This window comes from Protomyctophum bolini (assembly GCF_963924005.1).
Source record: "Protomyctophum bolini genome assembly, chromosome: 14".
NCBI classification, from domain to species: Eukaryota; Metazoa; Chordata; class Actinopteri; order Myctophiformes; family Myctophidae; genus Protomyctophum; species Protomyctophum bolini.
Window position 1 is genome coordinate 9217774 of NC_137875.1, and position 12040 is coordinate 9229813.

General features: G+C 45.4%; 4 protein-coding genes across 4 annotated transcripts in view; 3 read left to right on the plus strand and 1 right to left on the minus strand.

Moving 5' to 3' along the window:
- Positions 1–714: 714 nt before the first annotated feature.
- On the minus strand, positions 715–1149 carry LOC308327929 (NADH dehydrogenase [ubiquinone] 1 alpha subcomplex subunit 13-like; the record flags this gene model as incomplete). The annotated part of the gene is made up of 1 exon (XM_080781577.1): positions 715–1149. One exon carries the CDS (start codon positions 1147–1149, stop codon positions 715–717), a length of 435 nt encoding a protein of 144 aa, XP_080637703.1.
- Positions 1150–1566: 417 nt separating this feature from the next.
- LOC308328003 (vacuolar protein sorting-associated protein VTA1 homolog) lies at positions 1567–2550 on the plus strand (the record flags this gene model as incomplete). Its single annotated transcript, XM_080781676.1, has 1 exon — positions 1567–2550. One exon carries the CDS (start codon positions 1567–1569, stop codon positions 2548–2550), a length of 984 nt encoding a protein of 327 aa, XP_080637802.1.
- A 4582-nt stretch (positions 2551–7132) lies between these two features.
- Positions 7133–8463, plus strand: LOC308328371 (putative E3 ubiquitin-protein ligase makorin-1; the record flags this gene model as incomplete). Its single annotated transcript, XM_080782147.1, has 2 exons — positions 7133–8194; positions 8431–8463. 2 exons carry the CDS (start codon positions 7133–7135, stop codon positions 8461–8463), a joined length of 1095 nt encoding a protein of 364 aa, XP_080638273.1.
- A 3273-nt stretch (positions 8464–11736) lies between these two features.
- Positions 11737–12040, plus strand: part of psda (pleckstrin and Sec7 domain containing a) — a 100386-nt gene continuing 100082 nt past the window's right edge. Inside the window, exon 1 of the mRNA XM_080782672.1 lies at positions 11737–11863. The gene's annotated coding sequence lies outside the window, so the exon portion shown is untranslated. The remainder of the gene's footprint in view (positions 11864–12040) is intronic.

Sequence of the window (12040 nt, forward strand, 5' to 3'; positions counted from 1 at the left end):
TTCTTTCTTTGGCCTGAGGACCCACACAAGACATATTGTCTCATGATTGTCCTGGGATGAAAGGGGTGATGAGACAGCTTCAATTCATCTCCAATGGAAGTCACACGGTTTTGAATTGACTCCCCCCTTCAATTGACATTGAAGTGAAAATGTACGTCATATGTAAACGAGCAAAACAGGCAACAGGCATTCTGATTAGCCAGTATGAGATGATACATGATGATGTATGATAAGAGCTGATAATTCCGCTGACGAAAATTAAACATCAAAACATTAAACGCCATTGACATTGAAGGGAGAACTTACGTCATGTAAACAAGCAAATCGGCTAACCAATCACATGTTGGTGGGAGAGCTTGGCCTTGACCTTATAGCGATGTCAAATGTCCGCTAACATAAATTGATGTGCGATGACAAGAGCGCCCCTAATTTCACACGGGTGTGATTTTTTTAATTAGTTTAGTACCACCCACTATCAGTCAGTACTTGTACCTTTCATGCCCATATATGGAGATCACATCACTGCACTAGAGCACTGTCAGGTTCAGGGATCACCAAGGCTCCAAATGGACTCTTATAGGTTCTGTAACACTCTGTGTACAAATGGAACTAAATGGTCCCGTATTATTATTTTTTCATTCATAACGTCTATAGAATCTATATACGTTATGAATGAAAAAGAAGAAGTGTCTATATAGACTATAGACGCTTCTATTACACATACCAGCGGAACCCGAAGCGCTCGTGCAAAAGCTCCTCGCGGGGTCTGAGGTTGTACAGCTCCTGTGAGAGGGGGGGCACCCAGCGGTCCGTGTTGAACACACTCTCCCCAACCTTCCAACCCGGGACGTCCTTCATGACGACGGCCTCTTCCTCGAGGTTCTCCCGCAGCATCCGCAGCGTGCGGCGGTCGTGTTCCGCCTGCAACAAGGGCATCAGAGCTATCCTGGCCTCCAGGTCCTCCACGAGCAGCAGCCTCCTCTCTCGGTTCCAGCTGAAGAGCCTCCAGTAGCCGAACAGCATCAGCCCGATTCCCACGCCAAACATGCTGTAGCCGGAAAGCCCTCGTTTGGGCAGGTTCCTCTTATAGTCGATGGGGGGGTACCCTCCCGGAGGAGGCATGTCCTGCTTCACCTTGGACACTGCCATTCTTTCCCAGCCTCCTCTCTATTCCTTCAAAACACTGCACGTCTGAGGTCACTTGGTTGGTGTCGAGAAGAGTGTCTCGCTAATTTATTTTGCGCTAGTGCACGCAAGTACATTCACTCTAATGTTTTGCATATTTACGTCTGACATCATGTTTATGATGCGTGCATCTTGAGAGTTTGTGGAACTCCATATATGGATAATGGGCAGGTGTTTCAATCAATCAGATTGGGAGAGTCCGGGGACCTCCAAATATGGGCAGATGTTTCAATCAATCAGCTTGGGAGAGTCCAGGATGTCAATATAAATGACGGACAGACCTGCATGCACTCATGCAAACTTATAATGCTGCATTTATTCCTGGCTTCATAAATACATACAGTATATAGATCTCATCTTCTAGGGTGTGACTAGCAAAACATGGCCTTACCGCCCCAGCTCAAAGGCATTCAACACTATCTGCGAACCGCAGAGGAGCATGAAAAAAGGGATCCAGTCGTGTCCTACTACTGTCGTCTGTATGCGATGCAAGCAGGTATGAAGCTGGACAGTAACTCACCAGAATGCCGAAAGATCCTGGCCAAACTCATGGACCAGCTCGAGTCCATGAAGAACGAGCTGGGTGACAATGACTCCATCAGTCAGGAGGTGGTGGGGAACGCCCACATCGAGAACTACGCATTGAAGTTGTTCCTCTATGCCGACAATGAAGACCGCTCAGGGAACTTCCACAAGAACATGATCAAGTCCTTCTACACCGCCAGCCTGCTAATAGATGTCCTCACGGTGTTCGGGGAGCTGTCGGACGAGAACGTCCAACACAGGAAGTACGCTCGCTGGAAGTCCTCATACATCCACAACTGTCTGAAGAGCGGAGAAACGCCGCAGTCCGGGCCCGTCGACATGGAGCAGGATGACGAGGCAGATGAGTTGTATGGCGCAGAGGGTGGAGGTTTTTCAGCACCGGGGCCCTCATTTGGAGGTGGCTTCATGTCAGAATCTGCTCCTCCGTATCCCCAGGGCAACCAGGGCCCATTCCTTAGAAGTGGCTTCAGCGTGGGTTCGGGTTCCGGCCCGGGGGCGGTCGGGCCCAATCAGAGCAACTACAACAACATCCACCTCCCACCATCCGGGTCACACGTGCCAGCCAACACTCCTGCTGAGCTGCATCCACCCACAACGGGAGTGTCCTTCCAACCGGTGTTCCCCAAATCTGTGCCCCCTGTCAACTCTGCGCCGCTCAGCATCAACCCAGGGGGCCATGTGCATCTCAGGCCCGAGGACTTCACTCTGGCCCAGAAGTACTGTAGGTACGCTGGCAGTGCTCTGCAGTATGAGGACGTCCCCACTGCCATTCAGAACCTACAGAAGGCCCTGCAAGTCCTTACGACAGGGAAAGAATGAACCCCTCTTCTCTCTACCACATCCATCCATCCCTCCCTTTATAGGGTTATAGAGTTCTCTCAAACCGCCACCCCCAGCATGATCACTCTTATCAGTGATTCTCAGGTTGGTATAGGCCTACTCCTACTGTACATCAGGCCACATACTTGATGGTGTGACTGCACCCTAATGCTGCGTGTCCACACTGGCACAATGCAAAGGATAAAAAGATACACAGCATATTTGTAGCTCTGTATCTGAAACCAGCTCAACTTTTTTGCAATTTTGTAGCGTCCACAAACGTTGGATGTAGGCTACTATATCTACATGTCGCTGGCTTTCATTGAAAAATAATGGTAGCCTATAGTATCTCTGCACTGGCGTACGGGAGGCGAATATTGTTTTACGGCAGGCTCCGCAAGCGACGCCCCGCGGGGGCCTACAGCAGGGGGGCCTCACTCACTCGCCCAAAAGCTATAGCCAAACTCTGCAATAGATCTTGGTTGGCCACCCATTTTACATTTGAGATCAGCCTGGGGGGTGACATCATTGCTGTCAGGTGTTGCCATTGTCTGTGGGAGTCCATGTGCTTCAATATTTACATCTGGATTTACGGCAGAGCAATGCTGAATGGCCTATTTTCCAAATCGCTGAGAAGATGGTAAGTCTTCCCTGATGTTATATAGGCTACACTGTGGTGAAAAGGCCCCACCCGGATCGTTGCAGGGGGGCTCTGTAGCCGCCATAATAATGATCTGGAACTGGGGCCATCCCAATTTGAAGGAGAGTTTTGAAAGCCATGATCACAGGATAATCTAGAAGGTGGGGTTCTCTATCACAAGGCCGGCTTCAGACGAAGTGAGAGACAACGATCGGCTGACATTTCCCTCAAGTGCACAACCTGAACACTCCAAAACACAGTGGTGTAAAACTCTAGTATGTTTACTCAAGTACTGTACTTAAGTACAATTTTGAAGTATTTTTTACTTTACTGGAGTATTTCCAATTTTCAATACTTTTTACCTCTTCACTACATCTGAAAGGCAAATACATTGTACTTTTCGTCCCACATAGGTTCAATTACTATAGTTACTTTGTAGGTTTAAATTATTATTACAAAACATACATTAACCTCTGCAGCCCTACAGTGCATGCAGTACATTTTGACCTTTTGAAAATAGAAGAACTACAAGCTCACAATGCGCAAGCTTTGTTTTTGCTGCTATTTTTTAATTGAGTACCACATACCCCAATGGAAACAAGCAGGCTTTCATCTTAACAGACCTTGTATTGAACTGTACTTTCTTGTGCTTAATTCTGCAAATTGCTAAAAATAAATAAAATAATAATTATTCCAAATAAATAATTTCAATTATTAAATTGCTAAAAAAGTATTCAATCAATCGGTATTTCTACATTGCAGTATTGATACATACTTTTACCTACGCAATAAATGTGAGTACATTTTCCACCACTGGAAGTGAATAACATGGATGCTGAGCAATTGCAATGGTTTGACAGCGTGTATACGAAGGAAGGACAGAGAAGGTGAGAACCAGCAGGAGAAAGCCAGCAGGGAATGACGGCAGAGAACAGAAGACGGATGGACGAGATGAGGAAAAAGATGACCATCTCTCCCTGTCCCTGTACTCCACATCTGGAACACGACCACAATGGCCGGAACCCGTACGTGTTTCCCCTGGACACAGATCAGCAGCCCACATTAACATGTAGTTAATGATCTGTCTTCAGTGCATGTTTTGCACCTAGGGCATCAGCAGCAGGGGGTGGCAGGGAGAGATCCCTGCCATCGCTCCGCCACCATGAGACGTACTGGGGTTAAAGGAGCGAAGCGTTGATGAATGGTGGCCCCCAGCTGATGACCCGTTTAGGCCCACAGAGGTGTTCAGTGAGGTGTCACAGCACACCTGTTCAAAAGGCACTGGAGGAGGTGCGTCAGGCAGCAATGCCCAGCAGGAATACCATCACCTGTATCTGATATGTTGCAGGCCAAGGACCACCTTAAAGGGAAACTTCACCCTTTTTGCAAAAAATACATGTTAATAACGTTTTATGTGTGTGTACTGTGTAATATGTGGTTTTAGATTTTAGCAGTGAGCCCAGTGTTTCTGATGTCATGGACACTGGGCTCACTTACTTCCTGGACTACATGTTGTCTCAGTAAGACAGCCCTCCCCCTATCCACAAGGAGGAGCAGTGGACCAAAGCATTATGGGAATTGTAGTCCAGGAAGGAAGTGAGCCCAGTGTGCATGACATCAGAGACACTGGGCTCACTGCTCCAATCTAAAATATCTAAAACCACATATTACACACATAAAGACCCCAAGGAAAGTGTTCTAATTCTTCTAAATGTCATTAACATATATCTTTTTGCAAAAAGGGCAAAGTGTCCCTTTAACTAAGAGAGGGATGATCCCCCAGAATAGGGATGCAAGTTGTAAAAATGCTAAAAATACAATATTGACGCCACCCCTGCAGTATATATCTGAACTGATCCCCCTGTAATCCTCACTCGTGACCAGTAGAAGGAGTCCTTGCCAATATTGGGCATCAAGCACTTGCAAACAAACAGCTAAGGTTGTTAAATGATAAATACTGTTTTTAAAGGACTCTCGTTGTTTTCTGTGGCAGCAGTGGTTTTGGTGTTTTTGATTGATTGGAACGAATACTTTAACAGTTGGCATAAAGTACAGAGGCACAGTTATACAATGATGCTAAAAGTATAACATCCCTGAAGCGATTGTGGACCTCAATTGCATGTGTCTTGGTCTTGGACATATAAAGACATGCAATACTTATTTATTTTGGCAAGCTAGACCTGTGCTCTTTTATTATTTGTTTTTTTAATATTCTTGAGGAGTGGCGCTAGCCTATGTCCAGCTTTGAAGGTTTGTGTAAACACAAGCATTGTTTTGCTACCGTTTCCTATCTACTATTGTTGAGTGTTTTTGCTAATCTCGCCAATGTGGAGACAAACATTGATGACAAAAGTGAGGATGCAAATTGTGATTGGCCAGAATGAGATGATGTATGATGAACGGGTGTGATTTGTATTAATTTATTTAATTTTTTCTTATCATAATATTATCATACTATTATCCTACTCAGGCCTGTAGCCAAATAACCCTCAGCCTAAATGTCTCTCGTAGCCTAACACACAATACATATCAAGTACACTGTGTCTCACGTTCAAGTGCACAGACATGGGCGATCATGATTATAACAACCATTACTTTGGATCAGCTTACATGGAAAGGCTGTCTGAGCCTTCCTTAACCCATTAAGACCTGAGTCCGACTGTCTGTGTCAGATTGTGTCAAGGACCCCTACAACTATGTGTATTTGACCTCTGGTCCAGGGACCCCCAGAAGCATAGATTTGAGTTAAATATGTTCGCTTTAAAAAGTATTATACAGTATTCAAAGATTTGCGCAAATCTTTTTCAAAAACAACAGATCTACAACCTCATGAGGCACGGAACTACGGGCTTGTAGATCTGCTATTTTTCCTATGTCCAGCTATTAGTGTGCGTGTAAACACAAACGTGTAAACACAAACATTAAATGCCATTGACAAAGAATGGCCGCAGTTTTGAGAACACAAACATTAAAAGCTGCTGTACATATAGGATGTGAATGAGATGTTGTATGATGATAAGAGCGCCCCTCACTTCACATGGGTGTGATCTTTCAATAACCAGAGAGTGGTTAAACAGATTGCGATGCTATGATAACTCCTTTTGCTGGGACACTCAGGCACACACAGACACAGACTCTCATACATGTAGACAGTCCAGAGCTACGTCACAAAGCAAACACAGACTCATATAGACATTCCAGAGCTACGTCACAAAGCAAACACAGACTCAGACAGTCCAGAGCTACATCACAAAGCAAACACAGACTCATATAGGCAGTCCAAAGCTACGTCACAAAGCAAACACACTCATAAAGACAGTCCAGAGCTACGTCACAAATAATCTAAATACAAGTGAGGTAAATAACCCAGCAAGCACGGTCAGGACCTGGACAAATTAGTGATGTCTCGATTGGGGCCAGATCAAGTGAAGCCAAGACTAGTCAGATCTGGCCCGGAATATCACCTGATTTCAATCAACATAAATGCTGCCAATCTTCCCACTATAAGACGGACGTCCTGGATGAATCAGAGACTCATCTGGTCTTCACCAGTTTAAATAATATAGGCCTAGCTTATTCTGGGCCAGATCTGACTAGTTGATATGACTTAAGTTGATCAACTTAAGTCATATCATAACTAGTCAGATCCTGGAAAGGTCCTGGAAATGACGTAAACATCCTCATATGGGCTGGGATCTGGCCTAGTTCTGAACGTCACCAGAGTCACCGGAGGACGTCATCATGACGTAACTTGGCTTGCTGGGAAGGTGTACTCCACATTCCTTGACCGCGACAATCCTTGACCATGTCTGCCAGCCAATCACAAAGCTGGAACAACTCTGACGTCAGTGCTATGAAGATAAAACCTTATTTTCAAGGAGCTCTGGTACATTGCTGCTTGTGAAGCGTGTTGACTGTTACTTCAGCCGTTTTGCATCTGTCATGACCCCGGAGAACGAGGTCAGGACCAGACTCGTATACCTGCCTCAGGATGATAAGGCCTGTGAGCCGCTAGGTGACGCTGACAAGGCAGCAGGAGACTTGCTAGCTATTGGCCCGCCTACAAAGATGAGCAGCAGCCCTGCCTCTCGGTCTCCATGTAGAGATGATGCTAACCCTCAATCTCAGACTGTGAATGGCAGAGAATTGAGGAGGGGCTTTCGCACAACGCTGTGTCCTCATGCCACAGAGTTTGTGCCGGGGCAGCCCTACAGCACACGGGATGAGCCTGCGAAGGCGAAGAGGCCTGTCCCCCTCTTTGACACTTTTGAGATGGACCAGACCGAGAATGACAAAAAACGGAGGAACCGGCTGTGCCCGCGCGCCGCTGCACTGGGCAAGTGCGACTACGGGCGCAGTTGTGCCTACCTCCACTTTGACGTGTGTGATATGTGTGGCCTGCAGGTGCTCCACCCCATCGACAACACCCAGCGTGCCAAGCACACTAGGGCTTGCATTGAGGCCCATGAGAAGGACATGGAGATCTCCTTCGCCATCCAGCGCAGCAAGGACATGACGTGCAGCCTGTGCATGGAGGTGGTGTTCGAGAAGGCCAATCCCAGCGAGCGCCGCTTCGGAATCCTTTCCAACTGCAACCACTGCTACTGTCTGCGGTGTATCCGCAAGTGGAGGAGCGCCAAGCAGTTCAAGAATAACGTCATCAAGTCCTGCTACAGGTGTCGAGTCACGTCCAACTTTGTCATTCCGAGCGAGTACTGGGTCGAGGACAAGGGCGACAAGGAGAAGCTCATCCAGAAGTACAAGGACGACATGGGGACTAAACCATGTCTGTATTTCGATGAGGGCCGGGGAAATTGCCTGTTTGGCTCAAATTGCTTCTATAAGCACGCCTTCCCGGATGGTAGCCGGGAGGAAGAGCAGTCCAGCCTGAGACTGGCAGAATGCATACGGAGCTTAAGGCAAACAGCTCAAAGTGAACGTCCCGCCCCCGCTCAGGACAGCACAGACTCCTCCTCCGACAACGAGATGTTGTATATAGACATCGTAATGATATCTGTGGCGTTCACGTGTTTGCTGTTTTTCCTTTTGTTTTTGTCTGCGCAGTCTTGCGATGTTGTCGTGACATGAATCGGAATAAATTAATGGTGTTGGGCAACCAGTTTTGAAAGCTCCAGTCATGTGGATCTCAAGATGTATGTCTTTCAATTCAGATCTACATTGAATGTCATTATTAAAAATGAAATGTATAAAACGTGTGAGACCTGTGTTATGTGCATAAGGGATTTGGCTCCGATATGTCCAGCGGTTTGTGAGATTCGCTCCAGACGCACAGTCACAGACAGACAAGATACTCTTCTAGAGACCATGTTCTCGTACAGTGATTCTCAAACCTCATAATTTCAAGAGCCCCCCATAACTTTTAAGTGTACAAATGTGAACCAAATGGATTTTGTTACATCTCTACCCTCCCTTTGTACTCTTACAAGCCTCTAACTCGGGGTGTTATTTGAGGCATGGGTGTGTCACAGGCATGTAAGGGTCCATTTGGAACTCTTGGGGTCCCCAGACCCCACTTTGAGAACCATTGTTCTAGTGCTATCCCTGGAGAAACAGTGGAGAAATGTAACTTATGATACAGAATGTTTCATGTAAACAGTAGTATCCTAGTAGTCCATACATTTTTGTTCTCTTGTAATCCTATCATAGTGTTCTATATTTGTTTTAACTTTAACTTCATAAAATGAAGGCAACAGGGCTCTAATCACTGTTCTGGTTGACTGTCTACTATATTAACTTCGGTCAGGAGTCGGAAGTTCAACAGTTTATTCAGAGAACAGAACATGTGGTAGTCAGGGCAAAGCATATGATTGTCATGTGAATTGTGTGTGTACGTGCATTGTGTGTGTGTGTGGCAGGGCCAGTTGCGGTCTGACTCCCTACAGCAGTGTTTACCAAAACAGTTTTTTTGCAAAGAAATCACACTTGTGTGAAGTGGGGGCACTCTATATCATCATACATCATCATACATCAGCCAATCAAATTCTCACATTTCGTGCTACAAACACCTACACACAAAGCTGTGCATTTTTGAGGGAATAGCACCTCTCAAAAACGTCAAAAGAATTAACAAATAGTACATACTGTACATATATACATACATACATACATACACATCAACGTCAAAATAAATTACAACACTTTTCTAATACAAATATCCATATATATATAAAAACAAAACAAAAAAACAACCAACAAACAAAACAAAAAATGTTACACATAGTAAAATATGAAATCTACAAGTTCCACAGTGCATCACGACGCGCTGTGAGCTTGTCGGTTGTCTATTTTCACTATTATTAAATAATGGTAAATGGATTTAATTTACATAGCGCTTTTATCCAAAGCGCTTTATAATGGATTGCACATTCACCCGCATTACACACACATTCACACACCGATGGTGGAGGAAGGCTGCTCATCGGGAGCAATTAGGGAGGATATAAATAAACCACTATATATAAACCACCTGCGATAATAGAGCCAACCGATTGGAACATGATGTTTGCATATTACAGAATATGCTTTGAATGCTTTGTACAACTAAACAGACTCTATCTATGGATGGTATTCCAAGCCTGACTTTCAGAATTGATTACACTGAAGACTTGTACCAAAGCAGGCCAAGTGTTCAGCTATATAGCTGAATATAAAGGAGAAATCACTCTGACTGCAACCCATTGCACCCCTCAAACGTGGGCCTATTAAGTTGTCCTGTGTCTCATAAAATATCAGCTTGTGGTTATTACCACGAGCTCTTGTTAATACTTTTCATTGGTTGAATATATCCAAAGACAGACTCAACCACTTTCACTTTCAGTATGTTTTTAAAAAGATTCAGAAAATGGTGATCTACAAAGTTTTTAATTGATTGATTGAATACTTAATTTTCAGTTTGCAAAAAGAAGCACAGGAAAGTACAGTTTACACGGTCTGCTAAGAGGATTTAAAGCCGGAGAGAGCCTATATGGCTCCTTTGCTAACCCACTGTGAGCTTGTAGATCGTCTAGAAAGGAAACCAACACTATACCACTGGTACTGGTAGGAAAAGAAAATGTTGAAATATGGAGATACAAGGTTTCTGCCCGACAATCTGTGGAGTGGAAAGTGATGCCCCACTTCCTCAACGGCAGGGTGCAAGAGCTCATGTGAAATTCAACAGTTTCCATCCTGGTGTACTCTCTCTCCCTGCCTGCCTGACTGCCTTCGTTCTAACATGGTTCTAACTCACTCATCTGTTGTCATTTTGTGTTTGTTTGTTCTTCGGTCTAGAAGAGGGTCTTGTGTGTGTGTGTGCGTGCACACGTGTGTGCATTTGTGTATAGGCCTATAGGGCTAATCTAGTAATCTCATAAAACTGAACCAATCAGCACCAAATGTCTTGTGCGCTCTGCCAATCCTACCATGGACCTCTACTGCTGGTTTTATATCCTACCAGGACCTCTAGTACTGCTGGTTTTATCTCCTACCAGGACCTCTAGTAGCTTACTGCTGGTTTTATATCCTACCAGGACCTCTAGTACTGCTGGTTTTATATCCTACCAGGACCTCTAGTACTGCTGGTTTTATATCCTACCAGGACCTCTAGTAGGCTACTGCTGGTTTTATATCCTACCAGGACCTCTAGTACTGCTGGTTTTATCTCCTACCAGGACCTCTAGTACTGCTGGTCAGTCAGACATGACCCATGTGGCAGCCAAGTCTATATGGACTTTTTATGTTTGCTTTAAGCATTTCTCCCATGACGTAGCCTACAAAAGTAAATATCATAAAAAAAATGTTTTATATCTTAGCATATAAATCTGCACAGGTTATTACGGGTTGCTAAAACACCAAATTAAAGAGTTAAATAACTAACTTCTTCTTGAGTGAGTAGGAGCGTGCGTGCGAGAGAGAGAGAGGGGGGGAGAGAGAGAGAGAGAGAGAGAGAGAGAGAGAGAGAGAGAGAGAGGTCGAGCTATTTTCAGCACGCAATACCATCGTACGACCAAGTATAATAAACCACACCGACCAGGCTTTCACGTGTTGATGAGAGAGAGAGAGGGGAGGGGGGGGGAAGCGCGTGTCTTCCGTGTGTCTCTTTCCTTCCCCTGTATCTGTCTGTCTGTCTGACAGTCTGTCAACGCTAGGGGAGCTGGGAAAAGAAGAGGAGCTGTCCGTTTCAGGACCTTGTCTGTCTGTCAAATTCACTTAAAGTCATTTCGGTGTGAGCGGATGAATGAATGAATGAATGGATCGGGATTCGGGAGACCTGCTGCTGCTTTATGTTCGACCCTTGCCCCCCCTATAGCTCTCCTCTTCTTGCGTCAACCTGATCAATGCGGAAGGAGCAGGAAGGGAATCGGTAACGACTCACACACACACACACACACACACACACACACACACTCTCTCTCTCTCTCTCTCTCTCTCTCTCTCTCTCTCTCTCTCACACAGTGCACTGTGCACTCTCTCACACACACAGCACCACAGCACGGAGTGTAAACACCACCACACCACCACCGCGTACACGCGACAGGACGGGGCTGTCTGTCGGCTGCCTGTGTACCGGCCGGTCTGCTGTCTGTCTGTCACCGTTGCAGGTTGGTTCGTCCCCCCTATACTGTAGCTGGCTGCTGGCCGCGTTGCTGCTGACCGTCGCTGGAAGCAATGACAGTGAGTTAATGATACCTTCATTTGTATCACGTCACCTTGTGTTGTTGTTATATATTGTCATCGGACTGACTTGGTGTTGTTGTTGTTGTTGAGCTAAGCCTATTATATGTCTGGTCTGCCGTTTGCATTCAACACTAAAAAAATAAATAAAAATACAAACAGCGACACACGCGTTTG